The 18,670-nt window shown below is 39.5% G+C and overlaps 1 protein-coding gene across 3 annotated transcripts in view; it reads right to left on the bottom strand.

Annotated features, from left to right (window-relative positions):
• The window catches only part of LOC119181260 (inactive phospholipase C-like protein 1), a 142,886-nt gene that overhangs the window by 58,368 nt on the left and 65,848 nt on the right, over positions 1–18,670 (bottom strand). For all 3 annotated transcript variants that reach the window (XM_075874915.1, XM_075874914.1, XM_037432464.2), the window contains 6 exons: positions 15,869–17,030; positions 10,733–10,882; positions 10,106–10,312; positions 5,558–5,597; positions 3,890–4,019; positions 3,698–3,810 (listed from right to left, as the gene is read on the bottom strand). In XM_075874915.1, the coding sequence (XP_075731030.1) occupies positions 3,698–3,810; positions 3,890–4,019; positions 5,558–5,597; positions 10,106–10,312; positions 10,733–10,882; positions 15,869–17,030 (1,802 nt within the window). The remainder of the gene's footprint in view (positions 1–3,697; positions 3,811–3,889; positions 4,020–5,557; positions 5,598–10,105; positions 10,313–10,732; positions 10,883–15,868; positions 17,031–18,670) is intronic.

Here is an 18,670-nt window from a genome sequence, read left to right as displayed (position 1 = left end):
ACAAACAATAGAGCAACCAGAAAAATCAAAACATGCATGTACATAATTGTCACTGCAAATAAAGCATTACAGATAGACATCATACATGAAAACTCTTCATGAAAACAAACATATCATACAGACACTCCAAGATTATATACCTATATGCATTAAATTGTGAACTTTCAAATTGTAGCACAAACTGTATATGCGGTACACGTAGAAAATTAGACAGATATATTTTATTGATAAGTTATCGTGGAATGTAACAGAAAGTTCTTTATAAATTTTTTAAAGCGGGGTGCATGAAAATCTATATGATGTTCAGCAATGTTCAATAGCCGGGGTACTTGATACTAAAGGTCCTGACGCCCGTAGTTAGTTCGCATAAGTGGTGGCATTCTCGCTTGGTGGCGTAATTGATATCGATGGGGAGAAACGGGCAGGCTACTAACATGGAGCCTGTGCTTTTTTATGTGCAAAAGTAATCTATAATAGTAGATTTTATTTACTCTGATTAACGAGTGTTTCTCAAAAAGATTGTGTGTGGGTAAATCTCGCGGTCTACCGTGATAGTTTTCAAAAATTCGCATTGCCCTTTTTTGCAATTTTATTAATTTGCTGTAATTTTTTGCAGTTGTTGTTCCCCATATTAATGCACAATAGCTTAAGTTTTGAGTGAAAGAGGGCGTAGTACATTGCCTTCTTTAGTGTTAGTGGTATAAGACTATTAATTTTATACATTGAGCCTACTACTTTACTGAGGTCGCTGCTGAGTTTATTGATATGATTGTCCCAAGAGAGGTTTTCTTGAAACCATACCCCCAAAAACTTTTGCGTTGATACCTGTTCTATCTGCTCTCCTTTAAATAAAACAGTAATCTTGACAGGCATTGGCTTATTTATCGGTTTAAATATTATATACTTAGTTTTGCTGACATTTAATTGAGGTTTGTTTAACTTCAGCCAGTCAGATAATAAATCTAAATAATCATTAATTTCTTTTTCAATCTGTTGTAGGGATGAATTTGAAAAGAAAAGATTAGTGTCATCCGCATACATGACTATGTTCGGTGTAGGTGAAATGCTTGGGAGGTCATTGATATATATGTTAAATAATACCGGGCCAAGTATTGATCCCTGCGGTATGCCAGTCTGTACTCTAAGATATGGAGAGGTCACCTAATTAAGTGAAACATACTGAAAACGATCCATTAAATAGCTTCGCATGAGATCTAACGTTGTACCGCGTATCCCATAGTTATGAAGTTTAGATAACAGTATTTCATGATTCATACTGTCGAACGCTTTACGAAGGTCAAGGAATAAACCAACCGTGTATAAACGATTTTCAATGTTTTGTAGTATTTGATGTTTTATTTTGAGGAGTGCATCCTCACATGATTTATTTTTCCGAAATCCATACTGAGATGTACTAATTATAGCATACTTATTTAAAAAAGCTTCCAGTTGGGAATTAATAACAGCCTCAAAAAGTTTTGAGAAGAGTGGTAGTATTGAAATAGGTCAGAAATTGTTTACAGAATTGTCTGCACCACCTTTGTAAATTGGAGAGACACGGGCTATTTTAAGTTTGCTTGGAAAAATTCCGCATTCGAACATTCTATTGATAATATGGGCTAGGACTGTAGATATGATATCCGATACATATTTTATGGGAGATGCCAGTATACCGTCAAATCCTGCAGCTGCATTGCATTTAAAACTACTGATTACCTTTTCAACTTCACCTGCAGTCGTAGGAAATAATACAAAAGAATTTGGCACAGATTGTTTCGTTACAGCGAGTCTTACATACTCGGGATATTCAAAGGAATTGCTGTTACAGCATTCAACAAAGTGAGTATTTAGGGCACTGGCAGCTTCACCGTCTGTAAGACCACCATTTACCGAAGATATTCGTACGTTTTCACAAGTAGCATTCGCTCCAGGCAACTTCTTAATTTTTTGCCAAATTTTTCTTGGATTCGTATATATACGCGAGAAAACCCTTTCGTAATATTTTTCCTTCGCTTTTCTTAGCTCTGAATTTACTTGATTACGATAAGTCTTAAATTCAGCTAATTGATTAATATTCCGTGTTTTAATGAATGTGTGGTACATTTGATTTTTTCTTTTAATTTTTGTGAGAAGCACAGCATTAACCCATGGTTTCCTAATTTTTTTAGATCATTTTGTAACACTATGTTGCGGAAAGGCTTTATCGTAACCAGCAATCATTTTATCAAAAAATGAATTGTATGCCTTATTTGGGTCACTTTCAAGCAGTTCAGATTCCCAGCTTATTTCGCTAATAAGTGAGCGAAATAGGGCTATCGTCGTTTCATCAATGAGACGATAGGAAAAGGTGCTACGCTTGAAATTACCTTGTTGAGCCAAGCTACGAGGCTAATGGTCTTGAACAAACACATAATATTATAGTACAATAATAAAACAAAGCAAAAACAGCACAGGCAGCTATTTGAATGGTGCTCAGGTGTTTCGCACTTGAATGGACAGCTGTACTTAACCAATTATGTTTGGTCATCAACCTAACCATACCGATTGTTATTTGGCCGAGTGGAACCCTGGGCATTCCCGGTATTTTGTGGCACTTGCCGACATAAAACTTGTCATGTAACACAAACAATGTACCATGAAGCAGCCGCAAACGCTGAGCGTTTGGTGATGCGTGCTGCATCCTTATTCAGATTACCGTTTCCTTTATTTTTTCTGCTGTTCTTAGAACAACCAGAAATGACATGGTGGCTTCCTGTTGATGTTTTGCTGGCTGACATTGCAACAAAGGAGAAGAAAATCGGCAGTTTGACGTAAAACATGCTAAGTTGTTTGACAACGCCACTGATCCCGGAACCAGCCCATACACTCCGCGCTGTCGGCACGCACCAGAAAGCATGAAAGTGCTGGTTGTCAGTCCAGTCCTCCTCGCCTGATGGAACAATCTATAGGATGGGTTCAACTAAGGTCATCTGTAGGCCTGTGCAAATATTTGAGCACTTTGAATATTTGAATTAATATTACAGCATTTCAATTCCCTTTGCTTTAAATTTAAATTATAGAAAATTCAAAAGTAATCAAAATGAACAAATAAGTGTACATAAATCCCCATGCATCCTCCCCCTGCAAAGATGGTCCCACTGCAATTGAGAAGTGCTGCACCATGAATAGAGTTATCCAGGAGAAATTGACACTGCCACAAAGCCTAACTTCAAGGTTGAATGAAATTATCCTCACATCGATTCACCATTTTTAAAGTTTAATAGCATGTTATTCTAGCTTATATCCTCTAAACGCACTAAACTTTAAAGTGTACCACAGTTATCACTACCATTCGACTCAATCCTGCTACTGTTAAGTTTCTTCCACTTCCTCCGAACCAAGAAGAATGGCATCTTCACATGCCCTGTTTCAATCCTTAGAAAAAAATATTGTGCAGGTTAGTTGGGCAACGACAGACATGCTCATTTCTCTTTAGGATATTCGATATATACTATTCAAATTCGATACGAAATTATTCGACCAAATCACTATTCACTTCGAACCAAAAGTTTACTAATTTGCACACACCAGGTTATTGGTCCAATGTTAGCTAACCCATGTAACGTCTTTGTCTTGGAAAGAGTTTAGAAGGTTGGTAATTAATTCTATTACTATGAACATAAGCCGGTTTGAATTGTGCAAGTCCAGTGACACTCACCTGACCATGAGAAAATACACCTCTGGACGAGTAGCAAGCTCCTTGAACAAGCTCACAAATTGAGACCTGTCTATCCTGCCCCGGTCTTGCTCTGTCTTTCCAACATCAAACTCCTAAGCACAGAGAAAAGTGCAGCAGTAAGCATAAGCAGCACATTCAAGCAAGAGTGAAACACGAGAGAATTCCACTCACCATCATTTTTTGTTTCAGTCGGACAACACTGAGCTGGCTGTTAAGTTTCTGAACCAGGGCTATGGTTTCCACTTCATCCAAAAGCCCCTTCCTCTCCGTGTCAGCTTTTTCAAACATTTCCTGCAACCACCTGGTTATTTATGCAGTCAAGGATGATGTAACAACCAAACACTGCCCAATCAATCATTCAAACAATCAATGAAAAAAATTAATGTCCAAAAGTGGCACACCATACCAAAAAGCGTTGATGAACCGCAAAACAAAATATGAACAAAAGATGGCACACACACCACACAGAGCTTCGCATTGTGTTATATCAAAGCTTTTCAAGTGAATTCGGCGAGTAGTGTTTCCAGTTCGGAGTGCACAGCAGTCTGTCCACGAAAAAATTTTTTTTGTTGTTGCTGCAGGGTGTGATGCGCCGCTTTTGGCTCCTCCAGTATAGGACACTTTTCTTCGATGCACCGAATTCCTGTTGTGCCACCAACTTGACGTGCGCTTCAGCATACTCGATAACTTTTTTTTGTTAAAGCCTATCGTAAGCTGCCATCGACTACTACTCATTTCTGAAGGAAATGGAAAAAAGAAAACAGCATACTGACAGCACATAACAGAGGCAAAATGGTGTTGCCAAGACACTGCAGACCTTGCCTAGCCTTGCCCAACAGCACCGCTGCTGATGCTCACAATGGCAATGGAGGCTTTCGACTTCAGCTGCCCATTGTTGCGAGACTTCCACAACTTTTTCTGCCAATGAGCGTATATAAGCAAGGAACGACTTTTCGTTGTTTTTTTCCTACCTATATTCCAGTTTAACATGGCCTAAGAAAGCAAAAACTACAACACAGGGAATGCTTTGAGCAGTACCATGCAGTTTTAATGTACTGCCGATAGACTGAACTACAAGAGGAAGAAAAAAATATACATATGCAGCCATCCATTTTGACACGTGAGTGTGTTTTCGCAGAACACCTAAAATTAGTTAAAAAGTTTTAAACTAGATAAGTGGTAATGTGTGGGAAAGTTTAGGAATACAAAGGATTACTTAACTTGCACTGACACCTCGCAGCAGACGAGCCTCCACCATTTTACCTCCATCGAAACGCAGCCGTTGCATGTGACACCTAACTCGAGTCGTTCAGGTGAGCAGCCTAGCACCGTAACCACTGAGCAACAATTGACATTGTAAAAAAAAGCACACACGTGATGACCGTTTTTCTAGCTGTTTCTAATCACTGCAGAAGCATGTGTTCTTCCTTCTTTTTCTGGCAATAAATAGTACGCATTCTTTCTAAAAAAAGTTAGTTCTCAGATGGGGCTGTGTGGTGGGTTCTTCATGTGTCATTTCTTGCAGTACCCATTTCAAAGATCTCTACACAGCATGTCACTTATTGCTTAATCTGTCCCAAAAAGCATACGCGCAAGCCACTAAAAACGATGGTGAGTGAAAAGTGCCCCAAGGCAGTGAAAAAAATTAGCTATATCACTAAGAAAAATCAAATTCGACGTCATGCATGGACAAAGCCATTATCTTTCCTCCTGATAAGAGGCCGAAGACATAAGTAAATTGCCCTGCAATAAGTCTCGTGGATGCACCTTCGTTGCAAGAAGCTGCACCAAAGGTGCTGTGAAGAAAGGTTACGAGGAGATAACAGATAACAAGGATACTTTTCTCTCATGCGCTGTCGTTCATCCAGGTTGTCAGGTGCTGAAAAAGAAAAGAAAATGAATTAAAGACAATGTTTCGCTTCTGGTGAACGCTGAATCTCAAAAACTTCTCATGGCATGACCCCATGAAGCAGCATCAGCAGACACATGGGGTGAATTTCTCGAATGAACAAAATCCTTGGAGACAACTTATCTTGACACTGAAGCCAAGGCTACGGAGGTACATTTGTGTTGCTCAGCAAGTGGTACGGCAGCTTGTGGCCGATTTTCATTTTACGATGCCAGAAATTTAGAATTTGTACTGTGACATGCTGATTTACTTTGTAGCATCATCAGTTAAAAAAAAAACTTGCTCACCAAGAGGCACATAAAATATTTCTTATTTTAGAAACTACTCATTATACAAAAAAAAAAATGACTGAATATCAAATCAAGACATAAACAAGCATAAACTTGCCAACCTTTATCAAAATCTATCAAGAAAAAAATATAAGTACCATGTCCCCCTTAACTTGGCAAACACTAGTAAAAAGGCACTTACAGACAGGTACAAGAGAGTACTTGGAACAATACAACAGCCACATCTACAGCAAAACAATATTGAAAAAAAAAAAAAGCAAGGCATTACATGACAAGAAGCACTGTTTCAAAAAAAAAAAAAGACAAGTAGACAAGCTTCAACAAAGCAGGAAAAGCGAGAAATAAGAAATAAAAAAAACGCCTGTGTAAAGAAGAACTCGACATTGAGCATCCTGGACAAAGCTGAAAGCTCGTTCTTCAAACAATTGCGCCTGTCACTTTGAAACACGACTCCGCATGGAAGGTCGTGAAAAGAAGGGATTGCGTAACTCCTACAGCTGAGAACAGACAAGATTGTCGAAGCTGAATGGGCCACTAGTTTCGGATAGAAGGAACAAATATTTGTTCACAGCACTGTGCAATGCTTGTTCAGTCCTCGTGGGTGTCCTCTCTCTTTTGAAGTCTGTCCCTGTATTCAGCACTGTGGACTTATTTATTCCACAATGCTCATTAAGCAAAGCATGTAACACAAATTCATATGAAATGTTTTTCTTTTCCTTCATTTTACCTATGTCTGCAATATACTTGATTATGGTTGTATTTTTTGGAATCCACACACAGTAAACAACTCGAAAAGGTGTGAAACAAGGTGGTACAGTTTGTACTAAAAAATTATGGTAGAACATTAAGCAGGACAGGAAGCAAACGCAAATCATTGCGGCAAGCACTACAAGATCGGTGGGAAAACCGTTGAGTGAAATTTTTTCAGGCTGTTTACCATTCTAAAACAGGCATTGAGCGAGAAAGGTATATCAAGTAAGCAATTTATGTGTTGGTTAGGTGCAACCTGTGTTGTCGAGGTGCAACCACGCATTTAAAGCTTACAAAGTTTCTTTCAGAACTTGTGCATCTAAGCGAGTGTAGCAGAACAAACACAAAAGAAAGAGTTACATAAACAAGATGGGCAATCTCTTTCAGAGTGACGTCTTCAGGTATTTTTTTTTTCATGAACCATGAGAATACGATGCTGAACTACCTGACATTGCGAACATTTTGTGAGTGCAATTGCGTTTTTTGTTTTTTTTACAGCAACCCACCTGCTGTAACGCCCACTGTGGTGATTCAGGTATGAAATAAATAAATAAAATAAGCTACGGAGATGCTTCAACTTTCATATTTATTTTTCCCCTAAACAAGCCAGAATGGGAACAGTTTACATGCATTCATTATCAGCATAACCAACACCGATTGCCTCAAAATCGAATGCCAGAGTTTCAATTTAAATTAACGTGGCTCACACTTTTTGTATTCCACCTTTTTGATTGGTTTACCTGTATGTTATGACTTCACATCTTTTCAGTCTTTTTTTTTTTCTTTTATTAGCAAGCCACATAAGTTCTGCATATTTCTGCTACGTTTATGTTTTCATCTTAAGAATTATTCCTTTTTTTCGCATATTATGTTTGCATTCTTATATCTCTCTTCACAGTGTATTGAACGAGCTGACTTTCTAACTATTCCTGGGAAATTAACTCTTTTGATTGCTCTATTATTCTCGTTTGGCTCGTTTCCTGCCTTTGTAACCAAAATTCGGTAAGCGTGCCACTGTATCATGTTATTTCTATCATTTGTATTAATAACCAAGTATTTATTAAATGCATTGATTTTTGCCCCTTCCTTCTTCAATGTACGTTTATACCCTGAGGGTACTTGAAATGAAATAAACAGACAGGAAACCAAATCCTGTTTACATGAAACTAATGCCAGCAAAGGCACCACTCCTGTTTATGCTCCTCTATTTCTTGCAAAATACAAAGAGAGGACCGGATAAGTGCATCACTTTTTATCTGTGAAAAGAGCCGCTTTAATCTGGTCTTGAAATTGTTTTTAAGACGATAGTCTTTCTCTGGATGCTTGAAAGCAGAAATTTTAGTCTGTCTTTCAGTCTGTCAGTCTGTCCCAATATTCGGCAACTCAGCCAAAGTTTAAGCCCTTGCTAAACGCCCAGCCATCTCAAACTAGTGGCTGCATTCACACTTGTGAACACTGTCCATCAAAAAGCAAATATTATGCATATTTGAGATGCCACATCAATATGCAAGTATTAGGTGATATGTTCCTTTACTAGAAAATACATAGATACGCATTTCTCAAGACCCTATCATTTCTTATGCAGCATTAAAAATGTGATGCCATGCACGAAAAAAGACGTCTGCCAGAAGACTGTACTCTTTCAACGACATTTGCGGCAAAGACGCAGATAAGCGGCCAATTTCGCTGTTCTTGCTAGATTTTTCTTTTTTTGGCAAATAACATTTGGCTCTTTCAAATGAAATTTCGAGGCAAAACCTTTCGCGGCACATTATCTATCTGAGAATGGCTAATTATTCCAACATGTATATCAGCCAGGATTACTGTTCTGCCAGTGAAAACGTACAAAAGGCAAAATGCAAAATTTATGGTTAAGAAAATCACAATTTTCCAGTTATATGGGAAGACTTCTTCATTTTACCATGTTCAAGTCCATGATGTTTAATCTAAACAAAAATTTCGTGCATTTAGAGTGTTCACATTCCCAGAGATTTTCGCAACATATATTGTACAAGACTAGAAGACAATAAATAGGAATAACCAAGTTCAAATAAACCAAACTTCTCTAAATTGAAATAACATTCACATTTTCAACTGTTATGGTCCACATACTTCAATAAGGAAATGGATAACATTCTGGTATAAAAACTTCAGCATGACACACTGAATTGATGAAAAAAAGGTAAAGATGGTTGGGGAAAAAAACTAAAGAATGACAAATGAGCACTGGTGCTATCCATGTGCTCTACTTTGTCCTTCGTTATTTGTTTTTCCTGCACTTCAGCCCTTTAAGTGCAGTTTTTACACAATCAACTTAAGCTCGCCCACTTTGTCATTCTCATTCAGAGTTGAGCTTTCATTTCTTAACTGTGTTGTGGACTACAAGCTCCGATATAGCCTAACCTTGCAAATTCATCTACAATTACTATACTCTGCAGAAACTTGTCTTGACATTGGAGTGCAAGCTACAGAGGTTGGGCTTTGGCACATTCATGTTGCTCAAGTAGTAAGGCAGCCTGCAACTGATTTATATTTTGCTCACTCGCATCCTTAACGTGTTTAAAAAAACGTATAGTACAAAAAAATGTGTATGATAAACATTTTGATGGTTTGGTGTACATTTATATGTCATATTACGAGTATATTTTTCCTTGTACTACAACTAAACAGTGCATTTGCAAACGCACACTCACCCACTACATCACAGACACCATGTTTATTTTGGAAAATGGATGTGCTGAAAAGGTGGTGCTGCCCGATAAGCGGAAGGAAAAGAAAGGAATTTCTGCCGTAGAGTTTCCTAAAATTAACAAGAGGGGACTCTGGAGCGGCGATCATTCAGCGACCATGGGAATGTTGGGTAGTACACGAATTTGCCGGGAGCTTTGAACACAGTTGTGTCTTTGTATATTACAGCAATTTAGTTTTGTTTCGAACAAAAGAACAAGCCGTTCTGAATTTTGTGACTCGATTCGAATTTATGAGCTCAACGATTCATGTGGTGAAGCATAACTGATAAACTATTGCTGATTGTTGTTTCGTGACAAAAAAGCTTCAAGCCATGTGAAACCAAACGGAACATAAAGTGTGAAGATTAGGCAAATACATGTACTGCTACCCATCATTCCCATGCTCGATGAGTCACCGTGTGTTGCAGCGCTCCCATATACACCGGCGCCAGAGTTCCCTGTAGTGTATATTTAGGAAACTGTATGATTCCTACAATGTTGACATTTTACCAACAATTTTTCCACAATTGTTTGAGTATCATAATAAATAAAGCAGCATTTTTTCCAGCAAGGCCAAGGAGAAAATTATCACTAAGCCTAAGTACAATTTTGGTGTGGGATACGCTTCGGTTCTGTAGCTTCCACAGAGCTGCCACGAAAAATTGTCACGGAGTATCAGCAGACAAAAAATTTGGAAATGCCTGCTTACATCGATTGGCTGCAATGAGCATGTTCAGGCCAGTGACCCAGAAATTGGCTTCGTCGGGAGTAGAGGCCACAAGGTCGAGTGATTCAAAGTCATCACCATATATGACTGAGAAGACGCAGTCCTCGGAGTAACATCCAGCGACTTCCTTGTCCCTGAGCACATCAGTGCTCTTGCCAATTCGGATTTCTCGGATAGATCGTATAGACACTGCAAAGAACGTAACCTGTTATCAATATACGAGCAAAACAAACAAGTTCAGTGCTAAAAATGCAGCATAAAGAAATGTGGGCTTATTTTTGCCTTTTATAGTTTACAGAGACCTGCAGTACAAGAGTCGATGATGCCAAGCTTTCAACCACCATCGTCTTAGCACTGTCAATTTTTAGACTATGTGACCAACTATATGAATTAACATTATTGCAAAAGATATGTAGACAATAAAAATTTTCAGCTGTAACAAATTCATTTGTATTGCTTATTCACTGTGCTTATGAACAGCCTATGTGTTGTATTACAGCTATCATTTACTCCTTTAGCTTTCTCCACTTCCTGCCAAACAGCCACTTCAGTGATTCTTTCACTTTCGAATAATGTATGTAATAGCTCTGACAAGAGTGCGATACTTACAGCGTGCTTTGTTGGATTTCTTTGAAGATGGCACCCATTTAATGGCTGTGAGATCCTCTTCAAGCGTGAAGTAGCGACGGTACTGACGTGAGCTAGCCCTAATCTTAAGAAGGCTGCTGCCGGTGATCATAAATTGGAGACAGTCATGAGCTGCATAAAAGAAAAAAAAGGAAGAGAACGAAAAGAATACAAGCCACTTTTAAGGCTGCTGCTTTTAAACTAGAAATTGTTGAACTTCCCTTAACTCTATCCAAGTGACTGTTATATCAGTTACATAACTATTGTTAATGTATTACTGTTACTGTAAAATGCCGAGCAAGCGCCCACTCTAACGTGAAAGATAATTTGACCAAATTTGGGCGGAGGCACGTGCTCAGTCCTGAATCCGTCATTGGCGCTTATTTCAGATATCATGAAAAACAGAGGGGGGCGCCTACACGGGTGGGGATGCTTATTTGGCATTTTACAATATATCAGTATATTACAGATCATCAAGAGCGTGAGTTACCCTATTGTACTAGGTTTTCTCAAAAAGCATATTTTTTTTTCTATACGTACATTGAGTGCATGATGGTATTACAATGTGCCTTCCTCTTGTATGATAGCCCTACAACAGGGCTGACAGTATTAATAAATGAATGAATGAATGATCGAATCTATGGCATGAATGGAACGCTGCATGGCATCTGCCCACAACAACTGACATAGAACAATAATAAAAAAAACAAAACATCTATTAGTACATTGACATTATGCCGAAAATTCAAAAATGCAAAAATAGAAGCAAGAGAGACAGAGGAAAACAATGGAGGCTATCAAATCAGACTAAGCCAACCTGCCCTGCTTGATGTAAAATAACACACCCAAATGCTCAGACAATGAAATGTTCAACTTGACATGAGACTTTAAAAGGCATTCTTGCATTATGGTTCAGATGAGGGATTTTACTCTGTATTTATAAACAAGAGAACGAATCTCATGCATATAAAGAAGTTCCCAGAGAAAAAAAAAGGAATATGAACAAGTTGCACATCTGAACTTAATTAGCCGTCTTACTGCTCTTGCTTCCGAGAAACAATATGATGACTGAGTTTTTACATTTTTTAATAGTAAATTGTATTCCTAGATGAATGAGTTGTTTCTTTTTTTTCTCCATATCTCTGCAAATGGTAGAGGTCTTAAGCCCATTTCAGGTTGTACTCCATGCACAATATATGTTTTTCATCATTCGCAGTACTGAGCACATCGCTGAGTAAACATTTTATGATAGGTAATTTAAAAGAAAAAAGAAGAGTGATTTGTTGGACGAGTTGGTTCATTCTTAACGTAGCTTGTGGCGCGAAAAAAAAAAAAAAACATGAGAGAAGGACAAGTGCTTGTCCTCTCGTTTTTTTGCATCATAAGCTATGCAAAAAGAAACGTAAAAAACATTAATTGAATAAGTGTGTGAACTAGAAGCAACATTGTTTTTTGTTTTCCCCAGAAATAAAAGAAACATGCAATTCAGCTTACAACAAGAGAATTCTTATTTGAAAAACTGCACTTGCAACTTGCATGTGGCACTTCATTTTTGTAATATGCCATAAATTCATTTAGAGAAATGTAAGTGAGGATGGTTATTATTGTTAATGGCATTTGCATGGTATATGAAAAGTTATGTTATGCCTATGTGAGCTACTTAGCGTGCCAAAATCTATTATACATCCCACGTCTGCTCTATCTCATAAAATGATACTTTTGTGAGGGTTTTGTCTGTGCCTCTTCGTTGATTTATTCATTTATTTCAGAAGTACCGCCAGCTTCCGTATGAGGCCTTAAGTAGGGGCGAGTTGTGCATATAAGGAAACACGGAAACAAAAAAAAACAAATATAGCACACTGGAACTAGTACATCAAAGAGAAATGTCAGCACTTAAACCCTTTCGAAGTTTTTTTTGCGTACACTCACAGAAAGAATACAAAAAAGGGAATAGCGAAAAAGCAATGAAATGAAAATTTCATTCTTTCAATGCAATAGCACTCTTGGACCAATTTGCAGAATTCTGGTAATTTGTTCCTTTGCTATTCAAAAACATAACAGTATGTATGCCACATTCAATGGGCAGCACCCACCAGTGGTTCATAGGTGTCCCGGTCTGAAGTATATTTTGCCGACTATTCTCTGAGGAACTAAGCTGTAAAACTACAAATTATGGTTGAATAATTTCATTGCAAAAAAAAAAATACATTGCCAGGAGCTCCAGAAAGACGTACTAGAATAACAAAATGCAAGAAAACACATGGGGCCAGTTTTTTTTTTTAATTAAAAACTAAATACTAAACACGGCTGAAGAGCCTATTCTTATGTGGCGTGAACAAAATGTACACCACAGCCGGAACATTTAGTTCCTGTTTCTGGGCACCAGGTTGGGCAATGACATAGCAGTGTAGGTGGCTTGGCCACATGACTACACAAAGCTGTGGTGCACATAGTGCTGAGTATCATTTGCTCTCGCACACACGTATGTGCTGCACATGGCACCAGCAAAACAAAAGTGCTTACCGTTGCATTGGCTAGCTTCAGAAGCTGGGAGTGTCGTAGCAACTGATGCTATGCCCGTACGTACGTTGCCGAGGTCCCTCATGTCACTACAGATCTGGTGCGACGTCACTACAACTTTCGCTGCCTTTCCTATGGAGCTACGCCAGCATTGGACGCACTATGGGTTTTAATCGGGACAACGAGCACTTAGGTACACTTTGGAAGTGAATTAAAATATATTCTAAATGTCTGCCGTGTCCGACCATTCGTGTGGAGTGTGTTTGCATAAAAAATAAATGCATGATAAGCTTCTTGCAGCCACAAAATTTGATGGCACCACCCCTTTAATTATTTTTCATACAATTATGCTTCAATAGATTACTACAATACCCATTCTTATTATACTAATGATAGGTGTGCATGAGTACTTACAATTCTGTAGTATTGTTTTTCATATACCTAATTATGTAATAGAATATTATATTACACTTTTGACTACCTTAATGCACTTGTAATTCTATTATAATTATTATTGCTCACATAACCATGCTTCAAATGATTACTATAATGTGCCTTCATCTTACAGTAATGATATTTTTGTATATGTACTTAGTACATATGTTTCCATGATGCTGCTAGTACTCGCTATCACAATGTATGCTTTGTTTTCCCCCACCCCCCACCCCTACCCTGTAATACCATGATGCATTGTGAGTATGGCATATGTAAATAAAATCTGGTGTTTCCTCTTCCAAGCCCACCTTGTTTGAATGGGAGGCAAGCTGCACAGCTCTAGACATGATGACTAGCCACAGCTCATGAACCAGACTCATGCAGCAGCAAAGGCATCAGGTGCCCTCCGCTAAAGGCCCCATGCGGCTGCTACAAGCTGCACTTATAGGGGCGACGACACTGTCACCGAACAATTTCAATTACAGCAAAAACTAGACCTGAAGGGTCTGTTATGCCTTTACAGGTCTAAAAAGTGGGCCATAAATATTTCAGTGCCACGGGGGCCATAGAGTTGCCACCTGTTGATACCACTCACTGCTGGCGGCCACCATTTTGCCATGGCGTGTTTGACGTAATGTACAACAAAGAGCGGAACCGCTGTTTTGTACCCATATTTATCTGCTGCAAATCGTTCGATTTCAGTGTCAAGCTGAAGAAAGCTAAAATATCTCGATTTAACATGCAGCTGCATACGGAACAGTTGTGTTCCCCAGAATGCAGATGCGCTCACAGCCAGCTACTTATTACGTCACAACTTGTGGGTGTGCTGTGTTGCCCAACTCTAGGGCTACTCGTGTATTATGTGCTTGACTAAATGCGCTAATATTTCATCAGCATATCTGACTACACAGATTATGATTGTACGCTGGAAGTCATGGTGCCTTTTAAGTATTTTTCAAGCACTACGCTTCATGTAACCATCATCACGGACAAACAAAGAACAACATTTCAGTCCACTACTGCTAGTGCTAGTAGTGCGTGCGTTAGTGGTGCCATTGTTACACAACTATGAACAATTGATTGTCGCATGTTTTCTTAAAGCTAAAATATGGGTGCTGTATTTGGAGCAATATTGGTGGTGTACGTCGACAGTTTTCTATACTGGCATGCCTCGGCAATGTGACCCACTCGTATTTCGCAGCAACCATGAGCACGATGTCAAGGATTGGATCGTTGAGTATGAAATAGTAAGTGCCTTCCACAAATGAGAATGCGACAAGCTCTCAAAAATGCACTTTAACCTTGCTGACGTGGCTGCAGCTTCTGGTTCAAAAACTACGAAGGTGAAATTACCAACTGGTCAACCTTTGAGACAACCATTGCCGCATTCTTCAGTTATCCCGCCATGCGCCCGCTTAGCACGAAACAGCGCCCGACAATCATCTTCAGTATAATTTGGGAATGCATACAAAATTTCTAAATATGTTTACTGAGTACCCATCCATTCACCTAGTAACATTAGGCCAAATAGGGCGACATAGCAAACTTCTTGATGCCTACTTTGTACATCATTGATTGTCACAGCACAAGGAATCTGCCGAGTTTTTTTAATAAAGATGATTTCTACAAAAAAAAATACAATTTTGCTCGTCAATCTAAAACCTCTTTGATTAAATGCTGAACCATACACTGTAATAAGACTGATCTAAAAGAGTAAGGCAGTTTTACACCAGTGGTGCCAATGCTCAAGGTCTTGTGGAGCTGGGTAGCCTACTTCATTTGGATTCAGTTTTCTTTTCTTTTGGTTTTATTTTTCTTTTGTCCTCTTTCCCTCCTGTCCTCTTTTGCAGTTTTCTTTGCCTCCTTTTTCCCTTTATCTCTGTTTATTTCGATGTTTGCTTATACTTTACCCGTTTTTTGCTGTCTCTTAATTTTTTGCTTGCTCAGTCTTTTATTTTTTTGTCAATTTTTACACACGGTTTTATTTAAAGTGCTCTGCACTTAATATAACCATCAAGGCCCTCAAGGAACAAGAGGAAGACAACTTATCCTTGGTGCAAGACGCTCTTCAGTTGGCTATGCTTTATGTGCTGTTTCCTGCATTTCCTAGCCTGACCTCTCTAAACTGCACCATACGTAAAAGAAAATTGTAATCAGACTCACCACTGCAGATCTTTCGTTCAGCAGGTAAACTTGTGCCGCTGTGAAATGATACTGACTTGGGAATCATTTGGGCTTGATTGAGAGAAAGCGTTCCGCTGCTGTCTCTCCTTTCCTTCCCACCCAAAGCTGTGAATTGGACACGTAGCGCTGAATCCGTATCCGTGGACACAAGGCTGCTTTTTGCACTTTCGTGAGAATCTGAATCGGACGAACAAGCAACACTATTCACTGACGCACTGATACCACACAGATCCAGCTTTGTCGCTGCCGGCAGATCTCTCTCGCTGGACGAAGGGGTGGCCACCGTCACTTCTATGGAGCTGGCATCGCTCACACTCTGCACCGACGACTGGGAATCCCTGTGGCTTGACATGATGGGCTGTGAGGGGGACTCAGCAGCGCCTGTAGAACTTTGCTGCACCATGGCAATGTTTGAAGATTCACTTTGCGACCCTGGTTTTTGGTCGTGCGAAGAGACTTCGTTTAGCGATGGCTCGCTTGTCTTTGGGTTGATCCGTGCCACATCCGGCGCTTGGGTCTCCGATGCTGTGGCATGGTTTGGCAAGCTTCTTGAAGTCCCCTGCTCCACGCGTTTCCTCCTGACTGGCGATGAACATAACTGTTTCGAAGTAACTGCAGGTACACTGAGTGTTCGGCTTACGTCAGCACACACTTTTGGCACCAAGGGTTGAGAGCTGGGCCTGTCACTGTTCGAACGACGCAGTGGCAGTTCACTGTCTTTCCTGGCAAGCAACTTATTGTCTGAGGTAGGCAAGGGGATGTCCGTTTGAGGGCAAACCGCACCGCCCGACCCTGAGGGCCTGGAATGGTTGTCCAAGACTTCTGGCGAAGAGCTTGCCCTTGCAAACGATTCATTCTCTTTTGAACTGAGTCTCGCACAGGGTGCAGTGGCAGGACGCAAAGTGCTAGTTACGAAGGGTGTGTGGGTTGAGTCACTTTTTGAAGGGCTGGTGGACAGTTCCGTAGCCACATTCATGGGTTGACAACCATCCCCATGCCCTCTCGTTGCTGCAGTTGACTTCTGTCCTGGTAGGACGTTGTTTTGCTTGAGTGGAGTGTTCCGGTCGCTCATCCTGATCCTTTCTTTGGCATTGTGCCAAGACCAATTTCGCGGTGGCTGATGCAGATGAAGTAGAGGTGGCTGAGAAAAAAGCAGAAATGTAAAAGAGGCAGTTCAGAAGAAAGCACTTAGCACTGATCTATACAATGATGTCATTGTCAGAGACGCTTTTAGCGTGATTAGCTACTTCTTGTTCCTTCCCCCAAATTCATAGTAGGCAGCCACCGCTAACAAAAAGGTGCTGTTCCACTGCTAACATCCGCTGCCAATCCAGTGCTAACAGAAAGAAGGCAAATGTTTTTGTGCTAAGTGACAGCATTAAATTGAAAAACGGTCTATGTGAACGCAGTTTCTAAATCTGACATTTGCAATTATCGAATAAATTTTCTCTCAAATATTTTCAATGAATTTGATGCTATTGTGGAAGTGAAAAGAAGCAATGGGTGAAGGCTTCTTTGTAGACATGCATTTCTAAATTGGATCTCGGACATGAGCATGTAAGCAAGTAGTAAGGCCTGCAGGTCTACGCTGTAACACAAAAGCTTTAAAGGGCTAGTCAGCAGTCTCAGTCTATTTTTCACACACCCCAAAGAAGCTCGCACATCTTTTCTAGGCGTGACCAACCTCCCTCCATGTGCAGCACGCAGCTCGTCGATTGGTCTAAACCAAGTCTCAACAAACAGTAATGAAGTCAACGTCGCAGATCACCGAGTTGACATCACTCCGCGTGGAAGAAGTTTGGTCAGGCATACGAAAGATGTGCGAGCTTGTTTAAAAGTCAGAGCCTGTTGACTGGCCCTTTAAGGCATCTGAAGGCTTAGAAAGCTAAAGCGTTCCGACGACACCTTTCATTTTTTGCCATAACCCTCTCAATCTGCCACATCTGAAAGGAGGGACCTCAGGTATATTATTATAGTGTCTTTATTATTAAACAGTGATGACAACTGGACGAAGAACATAACTGACACAGAACTACTTTTGCCACAATGCCCATGAACCAACTAGCTTTTCCTAAATACCTTTGTGTTACGTTACTTCATTATGCACAGTAAACACAAGAATTTCGCGTTGATGTTTTAAAACTGCAACAGGAAGTAATTTTAAAATTGTTCAGTCTCTTGATAAAGCAAACAGCAGCTTAGAAATTTCTGGCTAATTTTTTTTGCACGAATGTGTGTTCATGAATAATGGTCTGTGCAAATGCTCTGTTAGGTATGAACCCCAGAAACTTTAAAATTAATTGTGATTTCTTGTTTTAATAGAAAAAATACTTATGGCTTGTTTCCTTACCACCTGTAATGGATAATATCTTAATGTAATGATAAGAACACCTATACTAAACACAAGCGGCAACTTTGATAAAAAGATGAATATGTAGGGGTTTTTGTTGATATGAAGCACAGTTGAGAACAAACACAACTACGAGAGCTTTAAAGACATTCATCACAGAATAACTGACAGCACTATAAAGTTAAAGTACAGACAGAAAGAAGGAATGGACACAGTGTTTTCACAAAACCAGCAATCAATAACAAATGATAATTTCAACACTGCAAAGTCCCAATTACCCAATGTACAATTCGTAATGTAATGTAAACAAATATTACAGGCGCTTGATTGACATCTGACTTTGTTTAACCAGTGGAACATAAGTGCTTAAAATAAGAATCATTTAATAGCCAGGCAATAGTCCTTGTCATTTTAGCAAGGTATACTTACTG

This window comes from Rhipicephalus microplus, chromosome 10, assembly GCF_043290135.1.
Source record: "Rhipicephalus microplus isolate Deutch F79 chromosome 10, USDA_Rmic, whole genome shotgun sequence".
Classification (NCBI taxonomy): domain Eukaryota; kingdom Metazoa; phylum Arthropoda; class Arachnida; order Ixodida; family Ixodidae; genus Rhipicephalus; species Rhipicephalus microplus.
Note: the sequence above shows the minus strand (reverse complement) of the source record. Positions and strands in the feature narration are given on the sequence as shown.